This window comes from Ictidomys tridecemlineatus, chromosome 10 (genome assembly GCF_052094955.1).
Source record: "Ictidomys tridecemlineatus isolate mIctTri1 chromosome 10, mIctTri1.hap1, whole genome shotgun sequence".
In the NCBI taxonomy this organism is placed as follows: domain Eukaryota; kingdom Metazoa; phylum Chordata; class Mammalia; order Rodentia; family Sciuridae; genus Ictidomys; species Ictidomys tridecemlineatus.
In genome coordinates, this window is record NC_135486.1 from 6,131,545 (window position 1) to 6,153,704 (window position 22,160).

A 22,160-nucleotide genomic window follows, 5' to 3' on the forward strand; every position below is an offset into this window, starting at 1 on the left:
ATTGTAATTTTGTGGGTTAGCCTCTGTGTCCTCTATCCTATACTCCGGGTCTACCAATCTGCTTTGGTGCCAACACGATTCTGTTTTTTGTTACTATTGCTCTGTAGTATAGTTTAAGGTCTGGTATAGTGATGCCACCTGCTTCACTCTTCCTGCTAAGGATTGCTTAGCTATTCTGAGTCTCTTATTTCTCCAGATGAATTTGATGATTGCCTTTTCTATTTCTATGAAGAACGTCATTGGGATTTTGATCGGAATTGCATTAAATCTGTATAGTGCTTTTGGAAGTATGGTCATTTTGATAATATTAATTCTGCGGAGAGCCATAGCCAAAGGGGCCCCAGCAAACTTCCAGCTGCCAGCTGATGATTGGCTCACAGCGGCCCCAGCAACATCTAGCTGATTGGCTCCTCCACGGAGCTGCTCATTAGGGGACTTCTTTGGCTCCGCCCACGCGACCCAGCCAATCGGCCTCAAGAGCAGGAGGATTGTGGGAGGTGGAGAGGCTGGTGTCAGGGTGACTGGCTTGTGGAAGCCGGTGGTGGCAGTTGGGCTCTGAGGGTTTTTTCCTGAGGAGCTGTTTTGTTTGGCTTGTGTGGTTCTAAAAATAAAGTTAGTTTCTTTTGACAAGTGGCTCCTGAATTGTGCCCAGACAGACTGCGGCAGGGATTTTGATCGGAATTGCATTAAATCTGTATAGTGCTTTTGGAAGTATAGTCATTTTGATAATATTAATTCTGCCTATCCAAGAGCAAAGTAGATCTTTCCATCTTCTGAGGTTTTCTTTGATTTCTTTAGAGAGAATACAACTTTTGTAGAAGAAAATACTATTTAATATGAAAGATGATTTTTTAGCAAAACAGCAATAAGACACTTCTCCATGACCTTTTATGTTTCCATGGTAGTTACAACCCTCTGATTTCTATTTTATTTTACATTTGTTTTTTCCTATTATAAATGTAGAAGAGAGAAGCAGACGCTGTCCAGCCCCCTTCTTTTCATTTCCCAGCTCATGTGAATCCTGCCTAAGCAAGCATTCAGCAAATACTGTCTAATCTAAATATTTCTGTCATTCAAAAAACACTTATTCAGAAGTTATGTTTTCCATTAAGGATACATACATGAATGAGCCTGATATTTAGATGATTACAATTTAATGTGGAAAACTGATATCTGTGATTCTACTGACATGTATTAAGTGCTATTATGGAAGGATGCCCTGGGTATCACTCACGTAGCCTAGAAAAATTCAGCCTAAGTCAGAGATGACATCAAGATTCCATTGCTGAGTCCTGAGGGTACAAAGAATGACCTGGAAGGAGATGGTGGAAAGTGGGAAGCTCTAGGCTAAGGGAATATATTTAAAAGGAGGAGCTATTTTAAGTACCAAGTGATTAACTGGGTATGGGTGAAACAGAAAATTAAGAACTCAAAGGAAAAGCAAGTTTGTAAAGGAAGGTAAGAGATTTACATCATGACTATAAGGTCATATGGTAGAAGAAAGGACACAAAAGAGAAAATACCTAGGAAAAGAGGAGCTACAAAGAGGAAAAGGAATTCTTTATGCAGTTTTAAATCTTCTTTGAGTCTGATAGTACAGGATTCCTGATGTGTCCTCTAATCTAATCATCAGTAGGTAAGCTAGTGGTGTAGTCTAGACAATCATGGGTTTTATATTCATTCAGAACCAGACTTGCAATCCAACTTGCCATTTGCTATGCACGTAACTGTGAAAGTCACCTCATGAGCCTTTTAGTCTTGTATTTTCTCACTTTTAAAATGAAAATGATAAATTGTCTCGCTTGACATGAGAGTGATAAATGCCAGTGCTTTTCAAGAAAAAAAAATCATACTGATGTGCACATGTACACGAACACACATACACTCATCCTTAGTTTGTAAATATTTATTTTCATAGTTAACATCCCCATCTTGTGGCCTTTTAAGGTATTGTTGACAAGTGTTTTAAATTTATGTTGTATTTTTGCAACTACACATATATAACTATTATATCATGGAACCATTCTCTGGGGATCTGGACCAAGGCTCTAGTTGAGAGATTCCCTACTGATAACAGAGAATGTCTAAAGTCACCAAAAAGGCATTTGAAGTGTTGTTATTGAATTTAAAAGCAAAGGAAACATTCCAAAGAGAATACAATTTTATATAGACATGTGAATGTTTAAAAAATCTTTCCCCCAAAAAAATTTTCCCTAAAACTGGATGGTGTAATTTTTGTGGTATTAATCTATTATCAACATTAATAATTAGTGGTCAAATTAAAATAAACCAATAATACTGCTAATCTATATAGTCAAGAAATGCCCTAAATGTTACAAATTAAGTGGTGATAACTTATCTTTAAAGAAACTGACTAATTCTGGATGCTAAACTAATATCAGGGAGTTTTTTCTTGGGTAAGTGGTGTATCAAACTGTATCTGCCACCTTGGCTGGACACACTGGTGAGTCATGTCCCCTTCATGAAGTTGGGCCATCAAGGTTTAGTCTGCATTTCAAAGCTGTCTTCTAACTAAATCTACTCACGTCTTCAGCTCCACCGTAAGAACTAGTACACTTACTCCACAACTCTTTATTATTTTACAATCCTGTGATTGTGGTAGTTTAAGTATGTACGCGCGCGCGTGTGTGTTTGTGTGTGTGTCTAGCAGTTACTAACACACATACATATTCTGTAATGGCAATGGTTTTTAGGGTTCAGCTGTAAAATCATTTTTCACAGACCCAAGAGGCCACTTCCTGCACCAGGCTCACTCTGCGGAAGTATATCACACCAGGAACAACCATGTGGGTAAATAGAGAAGTTACCCTGGCTCCAAGTAGGGAATTACTCTCAGCCATTACTCAATGACACCCTTGCAGCATCCATGTATGCTTGAATCACCTTTCATCTGAGTCCTGGCAGAATATCTTGTGAATCCCGTGGAACACTGACCAAATGAGTGGCTCATGAGGCCATCTCCCATCAACCTCCATGTCTTCCTTAGGGGACTGACACAGATAGTTTCTCATCATTCCCAGGTACTGATGAGGTATAAACTTCCCGCAGCTTATATCTGCAGACTATAAAAACCACTTAGCTGCAGTGAGAAATAGCTCTTTTGTAATAGGATATACAATGGTATTGCAGCCACTGGGCCCTCTCATTTGGTATCATTTTTGGAGTGTGGGACAATGATCCTAGAAGCTGGTATTTCTGGTTACTCTTCCTTTTGTAATGTAATGAATGGCCTGAACCCAAAAGCAGCTTGTAACTTTACTGGCAAATCAGAAACTGGAAGCAGTAAACATTCTCTCTGCTGCTGGTCTAGAAGCAGTGAGTACCATGAGTTTTTCAGCTGCAAGGAAGTGAATTTTGTCAACCACCTGAGCTTGATCATAAGCTGCAAGTGAGCTATACACCTACTAATAGCTTGACCGTAGGCTGTGAAATCTATAGCAGAGGGCACCCCTAAGCAGTGCTTGAACTTCCGGTCTCATAGAAGCTGAGATGATAAATATGTGTTGTTTTAAACTGCTAAGCTCTTGATAATTTGTTACACAGCAGTAGAAAGTTAATTCAGCAAGTCCACTACTCTAATCAACATGTTGGTACAGGCTGAATATCCCTAATCCGAAAAATTTCAAATCCAAAGTGCTCCAACATCTAAAACTTTTATTAGAGTGCTGACATAATGCCACACATGGAAAATTCCTCCCTTACACCCTGTGATGGGCTGTAGTCAAAATACAGGCACACTAAAAGTATCGTATAAGATTATCTTCTAGCTATGGATGTAAGAATTAAAAATAAATTTCATGTTTAGACTTGGGTCCCATCCCCAATATATTTCATTATGTACATGCAAATGTTCCAAAATTTAGAAATAATCTGAAATCTGAAACTTTCAGAACCCAAGCAGTTCAGATAAGGGATACTCGGCCTGTACCTTGGTTCTGTATCTTAGAATGAAGTAAGGTCGGGATTAGGCTAAGTATGGATATATTTATTACACCAACGGTACTTGACTAAATCCAACTGCCTCACCAATTCCTACAGACTCCAGTCAGTACCTTTTCAACTATACCCAGAATTAGGGCAGTGGCTATTACCCTTCCTTAGGTCCTGAACATGAGTTATTCAGTTTATCTTCCACAGTTAGTCTTTGCAGGTTGGTTGGTTTCCAGGACCTGGCCTCACGTGACTCACTGCTCTGACTTTCCTCTCCCTTTCAACAAGGCCCCATCTTTCTAACATCAGGTACATTCACTACAGCCTGTTATTCATGTCATACTTCTACCACCAAGTAACACATGTACAGCAAAGGTTTTAAACCAAAAATTAGCCATGAAACTAAGATCAATATAGGGATTAGCCTAAATATTAGAGATGAAAAAATTCTGGAAGTAAGTAAAAGCTGCGGTACATTAAAAAAAAAATCTATTATGATTCTGATAATGGCAATCAAATGATAAATTAAAACCAAAACCAAAAGAGACCTTCAGATTATGCTAAATAAGTGGATTTGACATAAAGCAATTAAGAGAAGCCATCAATTCTGCATTTGCTGAGTTATAATTCCAAAGTGACTTTGTGAAAATATAATTAGGTTTCTATAACCCAGTAGTTATACTGTCTATTTTAGGGGTCAAGATATTTTAGATTTCATGGGTCATAAAGTATTTCTTTGTTTCAATTCTCTGTCATAACTACTCAACTTTGCCATTATAGCTAGAAAGCAACTACAGATAATATGAAAACAAATGGGCATGGCTGCATTCCAATAAAATTCTGTTTACAAAAACACCCCAGTTCACATGAAAATATGGATTTAAATAAGCATTCAGGAACTTACTGCTTAATTTTATCATTTTTAGGTCCAAATCTTGGTCCAGATGGCCCCCTTCTGAAAATGAAATAGCCAGTATATATTAGTAGTAGTCATATCAAACAAAAACAAAAACAAAACCACACATCCATATATGCAATCATGTGGGATACACATGGATCAGTCATTTACCAGAAGGAATGACATTTTACGAGTATTGGTGAACTCTATGATACATAATCTGGTCTTTACTTCACTGGTAGTTACCATTGGCCACAATTACCTTAATTATTCTAAGTGTTAAAACTTTATGAGAAATGAGGACTTATACAACCCTTAGTAATGCAGTTTTTTTCCCTAATTGTTAAACTCTGAAATAATAAAAATCAACTGCCCAGTGACTATGAATACCTTTATAATCAATTCTTGAGCAACTAAAAGTGCAAATCACCTTGAATTTAGGACATTGCTAATTAGGAATGTTGATTGAGAGATGAATAGAGAAAACTATTCACTCAAAACACTAAAAAATTTTAGGTATGTATTTTGATTACTCATCTTAAATCTACCAACAGCAAAAGGGGGAAAAACAAGAATCTTAAAAATATTAACATTTCTTAAATTATTATCTCTTTATAAAAGTCAAGGGTATATAACCTTAATTCATTTTAGCATTCTCAAAATGGAAATATTTAGATATTTTAAGTATTTTAATTATCATTTTACTGAAGGTAGTGAATAAGGTAACTCAAAAAAAACAAGGTTCTTAAATTTCTAGACATAGGGTAACTTCTAAAGGAGGTGAAAAAAAAATCCAGTTTGTGACAAGAAAAACATTTTGGAGAAAAAGGTTAAACTGCCTATTAAAACTTATTTACATAATGAATAAATATGAAAATATCAACTTGCCTTAATTCCTCTAAATTCTTCCTCCAAGTATTTAAAACTGCAATTAAGCCTTAGAATACTGGACCAGCAGCCAGGCATGGTGGCTGGTGCATGCCTGTAACCCCAGGGGCTCAGGATGCCGAGACAGGAGGATTGTGAGTTCAAAGCCAGCCTCAGCAAAAGTGAGGCACTAAGCAACTCAGTGAGATCCTGTCTCTAAATAAAACACAAAGTAGGGCTGGGGATGTGGCTCAGCGGCTGAGTGCCCCTGAATTCAATCCCTAGTACCACCCCACTACACACACACAAAAACTGGACCAGTATCTCATCCCAAAGTACAAGTTAAATGTTGAATTCCATAGAGAAAACTAATATTCTAAACCAGAGGAACTACAAATGGGTCAACTGAAAAGCATAAAAACGTAGTCATTCAATGAGGAAACCACAGAGTGAGACAGCCATCTGAAAATTATTAAATTAAAATTATTTCAACTACAGGTTAAAAAAAAGCAGCAGTGGCTACATTTGTTTTCACTTATTACATAACATGAGACTTTAGAATGTTACTGAGGAAAAAACAAAATAAAACCCGAACCCAAGGCTGGTTCTTTGATAAACGTCTGGTCAGATCATACAGGAAAAACAGAGAGGGCAGCAAGTACAGAATAAGAGAAGGCACAATTACTAACAGAAGCAAAGTGGGGACGTTACTACAGACAAATGCACTATAGTCATGTAGGATTTACTACAAAGAGCTGAGTGAAGGACACATGGCAACTTTCTGTCTAACCATGTAACCCTTCTGTAAATCTAGAATTATTATAAAATCATGTAAAAACTCCTACAAAAAAATTCTGGGACTAGATGAGTTCAATTATGAATTCTACCAAATGTTCAATGTAGACACATAGCAATATTACAGAAACTCTTTTGGAAAAGTAAATACAGAACATCTCCCAAATCATTATATGGAGCCCACCTTATCTTAAACCAGTAGCCAGCAACAATATCTTTAACGAACACAGATCCAAAAAATTCTTCACAAAATCTTAACTGATGCCAACAACGGCTTAATGACTACACATGATTTATTCCAGAAATACAATGTTGGCTTGAAATTTCAAAATTGATGATAAATGACATCATCTATTCCTTAGCAAATTAGGAACAAAAGGGAGCTTCCTCAACCTGATAAAAAGCATCTTTAAAAAAAAAAATGCAATGAAATCAAACTTAATGGTAAAAAAAAAAAAAAAGAATGTTTCGCCCTAAGGGAGCTCTGGAAGAGCATTCTCTCTCACCACTTCTAATTCAATATGGTCCTGGGGTTCTTGCCAGAGCAAAACAGGAAAGACAAAGAAACAAAAGGCATACAAATGCAGAAGTAAAACTGTCTTTATTTGTAGACAATATAATTATTTATGTGGAAAACCCAATGGAATTCATAAAAATACTATTGAAATAAATAAGAGAGCTTAGCAAGGTTTAGCATTAATTTACTCTACGTCTACATACTAGCAATGAATAAAAGAAATTGAAAAAATCTAAATGAAATATTTTCTCTCTCATATGGAAGTTGGAAAAAAGAAAAAGAAGATGAGGGTAAGGATCTCATGAAAATCAAAAGTAGATCAAGAGAGGAAAGAGACAAGGGATGGGAGGAAAGGAGGTGGGGAAGTGCTGGGGAGGGATATTGGCCAAACCATATTATTACTGTGTGCACTGCACGTATGAACACGTAACAACAATCCTATCCTTATGTGTAACTACAACTCACCAATAAAAATATGGAAAGAAACAAAAGCATGAAATACTTATGGACGAATCTGTCTAAAAATAAATAAATAAAGATAGATCTGAATCTAAGACATAGCTGAGGGGCTGGGGTTGTGGCTCAGTGGTAGAGCACTCGCCTTGCAAGTGCGAGGTCCTGGGTTCGATCCTCAGCACCACATAAAAATAAATAAATAAAGATACTGTGTTCAACTACAATTAAAAAATAAATGAGAGAAATTAAGGACCTTAATAATTACAAAGATAAGCTATATTCATGAGTCAGAAAACCCAATATTGGTTAGACATTAACTCTCCCCAAATGGGTATACTGATTCAATGCAACTGCAACCCAGATTCCAGCAGGAACTTTTGTAGAAGCAAATAAATGATTCTAAAATTTACATTAAAAAATTTAAAGCCCAATTAGCCAAAAGTACACTGAAAAGGAAGTGTAAAGTTGAAGGACATACACTATACTACTTTGCAACTTATTAAAAAGTGACAGTGGTCAAGGAAGTGTGGTATTGATGTAAGATGGACATACAGATCAATGAAGTAAAGAGTCTAGAAATAGTGCCACAGTAAAAAAGTCAATATTTTTGACAGTTTTTAAAATTACAGTAACTACATAACAAAATGTGCCATTTTAATCATTTTTAAATGTAAAGATCTGTGGCATTAAGTGTATTCAATTATTCTGCAACCATCACCACCATTCACCTCCAGAAATTTTTTATCTTTCCAATTAGACACAACTCTCCATTCTCCCCGCCTCACACCTCTGGTGACCCCCATTCCACTTTGTCTCTCTGAGCCTGACTATACTCTAGGGACCTCATCAAAGTGGCATCATGCAAATAACTTTTCCTTTTGTGACAGGCTTCTTTCACTTAGCATGATTTCTTTTTTAAAAAATATTTCTTTTAGTTATACTTGGGCACAATGTCTTTATTTTGTTTATTTATTTTTATGTGGTGCTGAGGATCAAACCCAGGAGAGGCGAGTGCTCTACTGCTAAGCCACAACCCCAGCACCCACTTAGCATGATTTCTTTAAAGTCCATTCATGTTGCAGGAGACATCAAATTCCCTTCCTTTTCAGCACAATATTCATTTATGTATATTCCACATTTTGTTTACACATTCATCTGGTGCGGGACACTTGGGCTGTTTCCACCTTTTGTCTATTGTTAATACTGCTGTTATAAACATGGGGGTTAAATAATATTTAAATATTATTTTGAGAATTTTATTTGTCTTCCTTTCAACATGTAGGGGAAGCCGGATATGGAAGCTGGATATTCAGCGGGTGTGCCACTTAGGGTGTCGGGCCCTTTGGAAGGCATACAGCATTATATGGGAGTGGACATCAGTACATTTTTGGCCCAAAGAGTTGTTATTTCTCACAAGGGCATCTACCTTACATTCAGAAAATCACTTATTTACCCAAAGCATCTGCCCTTCTTTTCAACACTGAGTTCCTATTAACTACTGCTTTCATCTAAGACTTCTCACCATAAAAGGTACTGTAGGCAAGTAGCTTATGGAAAGCTTGTCACCTCTAGCAAATTACATCCCCATATTTATGACATTCCTGCCAAAAATAATACAATTTCCTGTATTTGCTTTTTATCCTATAAGCTCTTGCCCACTGCTTCATGGGTTTCAATTGATTTTATAAAATGTTTTCATCAAAAATCAGCCTCCACAAAAAAACATGTCACAATATGTTAACGAAGTAGAAGGTAAGCGCTTCCCCTCAGGCAACAATTCCCAGCGAAGACTCTTACAACACTGCTTGACAGACACAAACCTAGGCTGCGTGAGAGTGATTTCAAATTAAAACTAAAAGGATTGGTCAGGGGGCTGAGGCTATATCTCAGTGGTAGAGCACCTGTCTCACACATGTGAGGCACCGGGTTCAATCCTCAGCAACACATAAAAATAAATAAATAGAGATATTGTGTCCATTTACAACTGAAAAAAAAAGATTAGCCAGGTCAAATAGTTTTCAGTAAGGTACAATGATAATTCAATAGGGAAAGAATAAACTTTTTCATCAAATGAAATAATTAGATGGCTTACACCCCCACCCCCAAACCCTTCATCCTTACCTCAGCCATGTATAAAAATTAACTTAAAATGGATTACAGACCTAAATTTAAAAGCCAAGACTATAAAACTCCTAGAAAGACATAGGTGAAAATCATAGTGCATTATGTTTGAGAAAGATTTTTTTAATAAGATATAAAGAAAGAAAAACAATATAGAAAATTCAATAAATTGATTTCATCAAAACCCAATTAATCTTCAAATGCTACTGTTCCAAAAATGAAAAGGTTAAGTTACAGATTTGGAGTATATATTTGCAAAGCACATATATATGACAAAGAACTTGTATCTTTCTTACAACATAATAAGAAAATAAGCATGTATGAAACCCTGGGTTTGACTGAATCAGAGCAAAACACATACACATACACACACACAGGAGTTGAACATATACTTTGTCAAAGAAGGCATAATGATGGAAAATAAGCATATCAAGAGATGTTCAACATCAGTTTTCATTAGGGAAATGCAAATTAAAAACACACTGAGATACCTCTACACACCCACTAGAATATCTAAAATAATAAATATTGACCATATATAGTTGGTTACAATCTGAAGCAACTAAAACTCTCATATAGTACTGATAAGAATACAAAATAGGGCTGGGGTTGTGGCTCAGAGGAAGAGCACTCGCCTAGCATGTGTGAGGCACTGGGTTTGATCCTCAGACCCACATAAAAATAAAAAGGTATTGTGTCCACCTACAACTAAAAAAAAAATTAAATAAATAAAAAGCATATAAAATAGTTCAAACACTTTGAAAAACAGTTGTAAATGCACATTAAGTATTTTACTCTTAGATATTTATCCAAGATAAATAAAAGTGTATGTCCACACAAAAACCTTTACGCAAATGTTTACAGCTGCTTAATCTGTAATGATCTCAAACTAGAAACAACCTAGATACCCATATACAAGTGAATAGACAGATAATTGCAGTATATTCTGCAATGGAATACCACTCAGAAAAAAAGAAACCCAATTATTGATACATGGTTGAATCTCAAAATAATCATGCTGAGCAAGTGCAGCCCGTAGAAAAGGGGGCATACTCTATGATTTAGTCTATATAAAATTTTAGAAAATACATACTACAGTGATAGCATATCAGTGGTTGCCTAGGGACTAGGAAAGCAACAGATTATCAAGGGGTATGTGGAAACTTTTAGGGTGATGGCTATATTTATTATTTAATTTTAGTGATGATTTCATAGTTTGTATGTCAAAACTCATTGTACACTTTAAATATATGCATTTGATTGTCAATTATACTTTGAAAAAGTTGTTCAAAAAACTTACAGAAAAAAGTCCTCTTCTTCATCTGAATCATCTTCCAAAAGATTTCTCTGTCAAAAAAGAAAAAAAAAAAAAAGAAAGAAAGAAAGAAAGAAAAAGACTTTTCAGATTCAGAGGGTTTATAAAATGTCAAGGAGAAGTAATGAAACAAGTTCTATACTAGTGAATTTCTATATAGTGAATTTCTCCAAGCTTACAGACAGAGGGAAGAATGATCAATCACATTTGCTTCAATAGAAGCTAAATGATATGGAACTGTTTACAGACCTTCCAAAGAAAATGCTTATAATTCCAGAATCCTATAACTGATGCTACAGGCAGTTAGAAGGAAGCCCCTTCTCATTCCTCCCAGTGTCTCTCTATTGGCAGAAGTTAACAGAGAACCAGACGGCAGAGAAGGAATGTAGTTTATGGAGTCCATCTGCAGCAATGGAGGACAACAGGAGGGTAACCAGAGCTGGGAGCAAAGGCCTGGTAACTGGCTTGGTCCACCCTCTAGCTGCTAAGTCCATAAACAGTACTCTACACAAATCTGAACTCCCACACAAAAACAAGCTTATATTCTTACCTCACCAGATAGGACATTCTTCATTAAAATGAAGATGGTCTCTCCCCACCCCCCAAATGGGAAGACATGAAGTCCCCAAAGGAGGCTATAGAAGAGCAAAACCCAGACCTTCAGACAAGAACTCAAACAGAATATGATTGCTTGCAGGTAAACTAATGGCTCCTCATGGAGGCCTATGTCCCAGCCACCAAAGCCTGTGACTGCGTGAGCAAGGGTGTAGGAAGGGACTTGGCAGAGGTGATTAAAGGTCTTCAAAGGGGCAAATTCATGACAGATTGTTCATGTGGGCCAGAGCTAATCACAGGGTTCTTATAAAATGCAAGCAGGAGATAGAGAGATTGAAACTTGAAGATGGAAGAAGGACATGATGAGCCAAGACAGGAACTGGGAAAGGCAAAACCCGTTTCTGCCCTGCGGCCTCTGAATGGGAAATAGCCCCACTGGCACCCCGATTTCAGTCCCGTAAGACTCATCTTGGACTTTAGGTCACCAGAAATCAAGATCATAATTTCGTGCTTTATATTTGTAGTTTTTACAGTAGCAATAGGAAACCAATATACCACTCAGGTACCTTTTCTGAGGAAATTGCTCAAAAAATTACACCAGCCAAAAAGAAAAATAAGAACAAATCTCTTAAGACAGAGATCATCAAAGAATCTAATGTGTGGTCAGGTTTAAATGTTTGATGGTAATGTGACGTTGAACTGTAAGTTAGGATTACTGAAAACGAAAAGGCACAATCAAGGAAAAGCTTAAAAAGAGCCTAAAACTTTTTTCTAACAAAGCTCTGAGGCTGGGACATGGAGTGTGACCAACACGCCTGTCCCAGGGAGAAGTGGCAGGAAAGAGGGGGAGGGGACAGAGCTAGAGTGAAAGACAACACAACGGAAGGTCACCGTTTCTAGTAAGCTGATGAAGAACAGATTTAAACATTACAGTTAAAATATAAAGTTAATAACAGAAAGAGGAATGGATGGAGAAAGGCAGTAAAATTTCTCAACTGCCTAGTGGTTCCAAGGATAAGGAGAGAGATAAGGAAAAGGAATCAATCTAGGATTGATTATATAAGGATTAGAATACAAAGAATATCGTCACATATATGTAAACTGAATACTCCATAACATGAACAGTAAAACAGCGAAAGAAGGATGTATTTGACCTTCATTTAGCATGTATTTTTGAGCATTTCCCACATGGTTGGCACTGTTCTAAGATCCAAACCAGCTTTGAATGAGACAGTCAAGGTCTGACTGAGCGTTCATAGAAAAATGTGACTGTGATAAATGCTGTGCAGGAAACTAAAACAGTGATGGGACAGAAAGTGATGGTGTGACAACATGAGATTAGGTGGTCATGAAAATCATTCTCAAGAGGTGAATGAAGTTTAAGTTGAGACCCAAAGCTCCTTGATAACAGAGACAGCCAAATATCAGGGTAAAGATCATCCACTGCAGGCTGAAGGACTACCTGGCACAGGAAAAGTCCAAATGTACTGGTCATCAAATAATGAGTGGTCTGAGTGGCCCTGACCAAAAACAAAAACTATATATGATTAGAGTTCAAAAAATTCCAGCCTATATCTGTTTTCAAGAAAATTATCTACAACAGAGGTCAAAAAATGAAAAATAAAAAAGTGGTAAAAAAGAAATCTTAGCAAATTCTATCAAAAGACTATCAATCTAAATAGAAATTCTTAGGACTTATTAAACAATCAAATAATAATTTTATAATTTTAAAATACACAATCCACCAAGAAGACTTAATAGCAATGAGTTTATATACATGACAATATGGCTTTAAAATATATAAAACAAAAGCTGATTAAAGTACAATGATTTAAGTCAGGCATGGTGGTACATGCCTATAATCCCATGGCTCAGGAGGCTGAGGCAGAAGGATCTCCAGTTCAAAGCCAGCCTCAGTAAAAGTGAGGTGCTAAACAACTCAGTGAGACCCTGTCTCTAAATAAAATACAAAATAGGGCTGGGGTTGTGGCTCAGTGGTCAAGTGCCAGAGTTCAATCCCCAGCACCAAAAACAGAAAAAATATAATGGTTTATGATCCAGTTTATTTGGTTTAGAAGATATAATGTATGTTTATTTTAGTTTTACACTGGAAACACACATGAAAACCAACGCCTTTTACATATCCATTGAACAAACATGAATGTTGGGGATACAATTCGATACCACTTCACCCAGCAAGCACTGTTTGAGGGTGTGGAGGAACTGGAACCGTCACAGTGCTGGTGGGAATATAAAACACCGTGCAACCATGTGGAAAACAGTTTAGCAATTCTACAAAGGTTGAACATTAGAGTTACTCTAACAATCAGTAATTCGATGTCTAGGTATGTAAGTATAAGAAATGAAAATGTGTTCAACAAAAACTTGTATGCTAATGTTCATAAAAGCAATATTCACAATAGCCAAAATGTCAGGAAAAATTCCAAACATCATCAATTGATGGATAACTAAATGTGGTACATCCATACAATGAAACATTATTCAGTTAATAAAAAGGATAAAGTACTAATACATACTACCACATTGACAAATCTTGAAAACATTATGGAAGTCAAAGAAGCCAGTCACAAAAAGCTACATATTGTATAATTTCATTTATGTAAAAGGTTCAGAATAGCCAGGTGCAATGGTACAACTTGTAATCCCAGCTGCTTGGGAGGCTGAGGCAGGAGGATGCAAGTTGAGGGCCAGCCTCAGCCACGTACAGAGATTTTTTCTCAAAATAAAAAACCAAAAGGGGTGAGGATATAGCTCAGTGGTTAAGCACCCCTGCGTTCAATCCCCAGTACAAAAAAGAAGGTTCAGAATAAGTAAATCTATAGGTTTTTGGTTGCCTAGGGCTGAGGGAATGAAGAGAATGGGGATGACTGCTGAAGGGCACAGAGTTTCTTTTAGGGAGGATAAAAAACCCTAAACTAGACCGTGTGATGGCTGCATAACTTTGTGAATATACCAAAACCCATTAAATTGTACCTTTTAAATGGGTGAGTTGTATGTTATATAAATTATATCTCAATAAAGCTGCAAAAATTATAATTGGAAAGAGTAACAAAACTTAAAAAATTTAAAAAGCAATTATTAGAACCAATCAGTTATGAAACTTCAAAATCTCATAAATATCCAAAGGCAGGCTCTATTTAAACAGTGGATTTTTGTTCAGTTCACAAGTCTAATATCCAATTTTTACAGTCAATTGTGCTAATAACCCACATGTAAAGAGAAAGTCACAGTTACAGTCTCAGTAGTAGTACTGATTGAGACTGTACATTTTATATCTTTAAATATATACGTTCAGCTCATTTTAAAACGCTAAATAGCAATTAGTCTTTTGGTGTGTTCTTCTCCCCATCAAAAACATAAACAAAAACAAACTAAGGACAAATGCTTTTTGTATTATATTAAAAGATACTTCTAAATCATAAAATGTTGAGTGATTAATATCAAGTTCCAAAGTTACACAAAAAAGGAGTATATAAAATAAAGTCAAACAGGGGCTGGGGATGTGGCTCAAGTGGTAGCACGCTCGCCTGGCACGCGTGAGGCACTGGGTTCAATCATCAGCATCACATAAAAAATAAAGACATTGTGTCCAACTAAAGCTAAAAAAAAATGAGAATATTAAAAAATTTAAAATTAAAAATAAATAAATAAATTAAACAGACCAAGAATTCTTAAGGGCAGCAACTGAGCCCCCTAGGTTTTAACACCATGCCTACCACGCAATAGGTGGTTAATAAGTACTTGTGGAATGGATCAGTAAATAGAAGGATGACAAGAAGAAAGGAAGTAAGGAAGGCTTCCGTTTACCAGATTAAAAAAGGAAAAGAATATATTTCCTTCCCTCAAAAAATATTCTATAGATAGAATTCTATCTATAGAATTATTCTATCTATAATAGTCACATGATAAGCTGTCTTTCAAGATGCTGCACAATACCCTGATTTATTTATTTGTTTATTTATTTATCTTCTCTCTTATTTGCAGTGAAGTGGATTAAACACAGGGCCTCATGCATGCTAGGAAAGCATTCTAAAACTGAGCTATACCCCCAATCCCTAAATATAGCGTATTTCTAAAATGAACTAGAAATTGAAGCATCATGAACAAGGCATTCTAGACTCTGAGACAGTCACAGGTCCAGGATCTATCATATATAATTTCAAAATCTAAAAAGTTCAATAAGCCAAAAAGCTTTGATAAGTTTGGTGTCAAAACTCATTTGGGCTGGGTGCAGTGGTGCATGCCTGTAATCCTAGTGGCTTGGGAGACTAAGACAGGAGGATCATGATTTCAAAGCCAGCCTCTGCAACCACAACAAGGTGCTAAGCAACTCAGAAAGACCCTGTCTCTAAATAAAATACAAAATAGGGCTGGGGTTGTGGCTCAGTGGTTGAGTATCCCCGAGTTCAATCCCCAGTACTCAATCCCTGCCAAAAAAAAAAACTCATTTGGAGGAAAACCTGACTTGAATTGACTTTAGCTATTTTACTTATACAGATAACCCATATATTTCACTAAGAAATATTAATATGTTTGGAGGTGTTAGTTCAGACCCCTAAAGGCTATATACTTAACTACCTTTCTTAAATCTGAAAAACTCTAAATTTCAAATTTTTTGGCTCCAGAGTTCTGAATAAGACATTATATAGTTGTATAAAATTTTCCCTGAGCTTGGCATGGTGGCACACACCTGTAATCCCAGCATATCAGGGGGCTGAGGCAGGAGGATCATGAGTTCAAAGCCAGCCTCAGCAAAAGCCAGGTGCTAAGCAACTCAGTGAGACCCCCTCTCTAAATAAAATACAAAATAGCTGGGGATATGGCTCAGTGGTCGCATGCTCCTGAATTCAATCCCAGGTACCAAAAAAATTTTTTTTCCTTGAAATACTATCATCAATCTAAGCAACATGTATTTTTTAATATATTTACTATGAAGTTGAAAAAAGTAAGATTAGAATATGGTAGTGATAGGGTTCAGAAATTGACACCCTGAAGTAAAAGCTTCACAAGTAGCCTCATAGCAAGGTTTCTCTCTGACTGTCCCCTGTTATCAAGTTTTCCCCTAAGGCAAGCTACAGGGACCACAGTTCCTTTCCCCAAAGTAGGTCACAAAACCCAGAACCCCTTTCCCCAAATACTGTCATAAAACGTAAAAATATTAACCTAATCTTCTCCTTTCTATGTAAAAGTTGGCCATAAAACATTCACTAACCTACCTTCTTTGACTGCCCCATACTCAGAAGGAAGGACTGCTGCGGAGAGGCCAAGAAAAGTTCGAGCAGACAGGCCTTGCTGGCCTCCTTCCCTCCCTCCCCTGAGTCTATTACTGTTAGAAACACCCTTTAGCTCAACCCTATTTCTACATGGCTGCCCTTACTTCATCAAACCTGAGCACAAAAATGTATAATTCACTCTGGGTCTTTGGGTCCTGTTGACACATACAAAACTATGAACATATAAATCTGTTCAATGTTCCTCTTGTTAACCTGTTTTTTGTTATGGGGTGTCAGCTATGATCCTTCAGTATGAGCAAGAAAGGATCACTACCTTTGCTGCTCCTACAGTAGCCATAAACTTTAGATTCTTTTCTATTATTTACAAAGGGAGTGAAAACATGTTGACTCTTTCTTGTTCTAAAACTTAAGATTCTAAACTTACCCTTTCACTTTTCACAGAACCAGTGACATCATCATCATTGAGGTGGCGCTTGAACTTGGGAGGCATATTTTTACTCAGAGTACTCTTCTATTTCCCAGCTGAATAAAATATTCACCACCTTAAGGAGAAAAAAAAAAACAATCATTAGACTTTTGGATGTAAACTAAAGTACTTAAAGCAGACAGAGGCCTGTATGAGAGATGACGCCACCCCCCCCCCCATTTTGGTGACTTCAGCTACTCCCCTGTCACCTGCTCTACTCCAGTGACTTTACACCTGAACACGTAAGGAACAGTTAAACACATGATAAAATCAAGTAGTTTCCCAAAGAAAACATGTAGAAGAAATGAGTGAATTAAGGATTTTATAAAATGAAAGCGCAGATAGTACAGGAGCAGAAAAAATATAAAGAAGTTCCTTGAAAATCCTAAAATGCTTTATGATTTTAACTTAAAGTCAGAAGCTTAAGTAATGATTCTATTTCCTCATCTGTAAAATAGGAATTTCTATGATTTTGCATGGAATTGAGGTGGTCCAATCAGATCATACATGCAAAAAAATTTGCAACCTATATAGCGTCCCACTGGTATTCCATGAAAAGGGTTAAGTTTCTTAAGTCCTGGTTTGATACTTTGATTTTACACACACACACACATAACTTAAGATACATTTGCCTTGGGTCTTCATCCTATTTCCTAACATACAGTTCCTAATACCCTCAGAATCTCAGAGAGTCCTAAGTGTGGTTTTTGTTTGTTTGTTTGTTTTTGTATGCTAATGAGATGACTAGCTTCAGAAAGGCAGCAAGCTACAAGAAAGAGCCAGGCATGATTAAAAGGTTGGGATATTGCAGCTCCCACTTTGGGGAGGGCAGAAGGACTAAAGGTTGTGAAAGTTGAGTCAATCACCAACAGCCCAATAACAGTAGTCTATTTTGCGTAATAAAGCTTATGTAAAAACCTAACAGGACAGGCTTCCAGAGTTTCCAGATGGCTGGACACATGAAGGTTCTTGGAGGGTGGCGTGCCTGAAGGGCCATGGACGATCCTGGTTCCTTCTGCATACCTTGCTCTGTACCTCTATTCCATCTGACTATTCATCTGTATACTTCCTAATAAACTTTATAATGAACTGATAAACATAAGTAAAGTTCTGTGAGCCACTCTGGCAAATTAATTGAACCTCCAAAAGGGATTGTGGCTGCCCCAATTCATAGCAGATCAATCAGAAACACAGGTATAACATCCTGGAGCTTGTGATTGACACCTCAAGGGGGGGGCAGTCTCATAGGACTGAACCCTCAACTTGTGGGATGGACTGCTATCTCCACATAGTGTTAGAAACGAAATGAATTAGAGGACACCTAGATGGTATGTCCTAGAGAATCTGCTGCAAAAATTACTTGCTTTCTGGTAGAGAAAAATCTCTACACATTCTGGGGTCACAGAGGTGTATGTATTATGAAAGTTTGTCTCTCACATCAAAAGAACTAAGTTAAACAAAGCCAGTTTTCTTTGTTATAGAACCACCTCACAGCTTTTTACATGCTAATAAGTACTGTGATTTTTTCCAAGAAAATGTGTACGTAACAATAAAATTTTTTGAGAAAAAGTGTCATATGCAAATATGAATTTTCAGTATTTTTGGATCAGATGATGGCTGAACACCTAAGAACTCAGAATAGCTCAAATGTATAGAATGCTTTCTGTGTTGAGCACATAGAAGTGCAATTTTCTCAGTGACGCAGAGCAGTTTTAGTGCTCAGAGTTACACATGCATGTTTTCTTTTATTTTTTATGCATAGCATTGAGGTAAGAACCAAGAAACTAAGAGAAAAGACTTAGTAAAAAAAAAAAAAAGTGTTGGTCACTTCACTTATTGAAATAGCAGAGACACAGGCCTAAATCAATGGTTGTGCGTTATCAGTTTTAGTATTTATTCAATTGGTTGCCATCAGATCACACAGTTCTACCTGAGAAAGACATACTTCCCTGTAACAACCCAGTAGCCCTACATCCTCTTCAGGAAGAAGCATCTGAGATCTTCAGATTAAGTACAGTTAGATATTAGTTTGTTGTTTAATGTCATACACTTAAAAAAAAAAGTGTCTAGCTTCATATTCAACGAAATGTTAAACAGAAATCTAACCTTCTGTAACCTCACTAAACTCTTGTACCTAAGTCACAGCTCCAGAGTTTCTCATTCCACAATATTTCCATCATGTACACCTGGCCCATTTTATGCCTCATACTTTGATTTCAGGATAATTCACTCATGCAGAAATGTTACAGAATGCATGGGAAAACAGACGACAGCAAACCATCGGAGAACGTGAGCTTTTCTTCAACCGTATTTTAAATCCTACAAAAGGGTGCTTGGGTGCTCAACAGCCCCCCACAAACCGGACTGACTCCTAAGAAGTCTGCATGCGACGCTCAGCAAAGCTAAAACCTTCAACAGCAGACCCCGCCACCAGAGCCAGGGGACCAGCTGGGAGCAGAGTGAGCCCAGCTCCACAAAGAGAGGGCCACCGGCAAAGCAGCAGGCAGGTCGCCCCCGGCCGATCCACCGACGCCTGGGTACCAACCCACCAAGGCCACGAGTGGCGCTCGGGGAGGCGGCGTGGACGTCGTGGCTCAGACCTCCGGGAAGCCCACCGCCCGGGCCGTGTGCACACGCCCGCCCCGCCGGCCGCCCGGAACGTCACGCACGCGTGCTCGGGAGCGGCCCCGGGCCTCCGCAATGGCTCTGCGCACACCAACTTGCATCTGTTCACTGATCTGGCTCCGCCACCGCCCGACCACCGGCCCGCCGCGCTCCGCGTCCGCCGGCGCCGGCCCCGGGCGGAGGCCGTCCTCCTGCGCGCACCGGGCGGCGCCGGTTCCCACCCCGCGTTCCAGGCCGCCCCTCCGCCGCTCTGCACCCCGCGGCCCCGGGGCCTCTCAACCGCCCCCGGCCCCGTCTGGCCGAGCGCCCGACCCGAGGCCGGGGACGTTGGCGCCGGCGCGGGGGCGTCGCCTCCTCCCCGCCTCCGCTCGCCCGCCCCCACCGGGCAGGCCGGCGCCGGTACCTGCGAGCCGGGGAGCTCCGCGGCGCCGGGCGGGGCGAGGGAAGCCGAGCGGGGCGAAGAGCCAGGCGGGAGGGGAGGCCGCGGCGCCGACCGCCTCGGCCGCAGCACCCCCGCTCATCGAGCCGATCGGCGCTCGGCGGTGGCGCGGGCGGGGGGCGGGACCGGGGCGGAGACCGCCGAGCGAGTCGATCCCGCCTCTTCTGCGCCCAGGCCTCCTCCGCAGCCGGGGAGTTGCGTGCCGGGGAGACGTCGCCGGGGTCGCGGGGTCGGCCGTGCGCCGGTGGCTCGGGGCGGCGTGGGAGACGGGAAGTGGCGCTGCGCAGCCCGGCGGCCCGGCCCAGCGGAAGGCTTAGGAGGCAGCTCCGAGACCGTCTTTCCGCCGGGCTCGCAGTTGGCAGCCCAGGATCCATTCCCTCCCGTTATTGTGATCCGCAAGGCTTGGGACTTCCCGTTTCCTTTCCTCAGAGTAGAACAAAACTCACACACTTCTCAGGAAGTGGACTGCCAAGCTGCTCGGGGTTTGAGCAAATTTTCCCAGAGTTGTATCGGTTTGTCTTTCCCATGTCTAGCTCTATAGTAATTTCTTGTTCACTTTTTGAGATTTTTAAAAAGTTGTTTTAATTAGTTATTACACGTGACAACAGAATGCATTTTGACACACTGTACACAAACGGAGCCCAGCTTCGCCTTGCTCTGCCTGAACCTGGTGCAGTCACACGGGCAGGGTGAGCACGCGTGTGTGTAGGGTGATAATGTCTGCTCCATTCCACCCACTTCCTGTTTTCACTTTTTATGGATTGAATTTTCATGAAACAATAACTGTGTATTTCATTAGCTTAAACATTTGATTAGACTCTACTAGGCATAGCTATTTTAGGGTACAAATATAAACCAGCTCTTGAAAGCACCCAGCTCTGTGCTTTGGAGAGAAGCACGTGGGCCTCTTGCACTCAGCCGACTGAGTTAGGAAGTGTTTTCGTCTTGATCTTGAAACGGTCTAAACGTTACTGAAGAATAAGTACCAAGAAGTGATGTAAACCCAGTATCCAGACTAACATTTTTCTAATGCTGACCTTAACTTGTAGATGGGTATCATCACTCACAGTGTGAATAAAACAGCCCTCTTCTAAATGAAGACTGAGGGCCAGAGAGTTTCTGTGGCTTCTTAATGTTTTACATCAGTTGTTTATTCTCTGTTCCACTAAATGTATACCCTCCCCCCACCAGTTATTTGAGAGTCAGTTGTAGACATCGTGCCTCTTTATCCCTCAGTACTTCAGCAGGTGTTTCCTAAGAACAAGAACATTTTCTTCATAACTGCAATTCAATTGTCTAATTCAGACAATTGTCTAATTCAGACATTGATACATTATTTCTTTCTAATAAAGCATCAGAGTTTGCCAGTATCTCAGTTATGGAGAATAATGAGTAAAAGAGCAAATGGTAAGTGGAATCTGTTCTTTACAGACAGGTTTGATTATAGTTTAATTTTTCTTAAAGGATATATAAGGTGTACTCTGATACCTTCCTTGTAAAATGTTAGCTGTGACATTGTGAGATGGACCCACAGGGGTACTTGTTTCTTTCCTAACTCTTCTTGTTTGTTGATGTAAGGATTCATCACAAATATATTATCTTAGAAAAATTGCTTCCCACAAAGATGGTAACATCATAGACACTTGTGTAGTAATATGCTTTAATTGTGTTACAAATTTATTTTACTATTTCTCTGAAAGTTAAAAATGGCCACCATTTATCAAATGCCTCTTTTAAAGCATTATCTTAATGATCAGCATGTGTTACTGTATTTCTTCACAACTACCCTCTGATGTTATAATTTTCCTCATTTTATTGATTTGGAAACCAAGGTTACAAGATGACATAATGTAATTTGTCCAAGGTTAGAGAATGGACACATTAGTAAATATTGCATAGC

The 22,160-nt window shown here is 38.8% G+C and overlaps 1 protein-coding gene and 1 non-coding gene across 4 annotated transcripts in view; one reads left to right on the forward strand and one right to left on the reverse strand.

Annotated features, from left to right (window-relative positions):
* Vamp4 (vesicle associated membrane protein 4) overlaps positions 1–20,363 on the reverse strand; it is a 35,976-nt gene extending 15,613 nt beyond the window's left edge. For 2 of the 3 annotated variants that reach the window (XM_078022308.1, XM_078022306.1), the window contains exons 1-4: positions 20,225–20,363; positions 17,155–17,272; positions 10,906–10,952; positions 4,856–4,906 (exon numbers count right to left, since the gene is read on the reverse strand). In XM_078022308.1, coding sequence (XP_077878434.1) covers positions 4,856–4,906; positions 10,906–10,952; positions 17,155–17,220 — 164 coding nt within the window. In that variant the 5' untranslated portion in view covers positions 17,221–17,272; positions 20,225–20,363. Of the gene's footprint in view, positions 1–4,855; positions 4,907–10,905; positions 10,953–17,154; positions 17,273–19,865; positions 19,999–20,224 lie in introns of those variants that run through there. The other variant, XM_078022307.1, reaches the window with a different exon arrangement.
* Trnaa-ugc (transfer RNA alanine (anticodon UGC)) lies at positions 7,599–7,671 on the forward strand. The gene has a single exon. It is a non-coding gene; the product is annotated as a tRNA-Ala (tRNA).
* Positions 20,364–22,160: the final 1,797 nt, after the last annotated feature.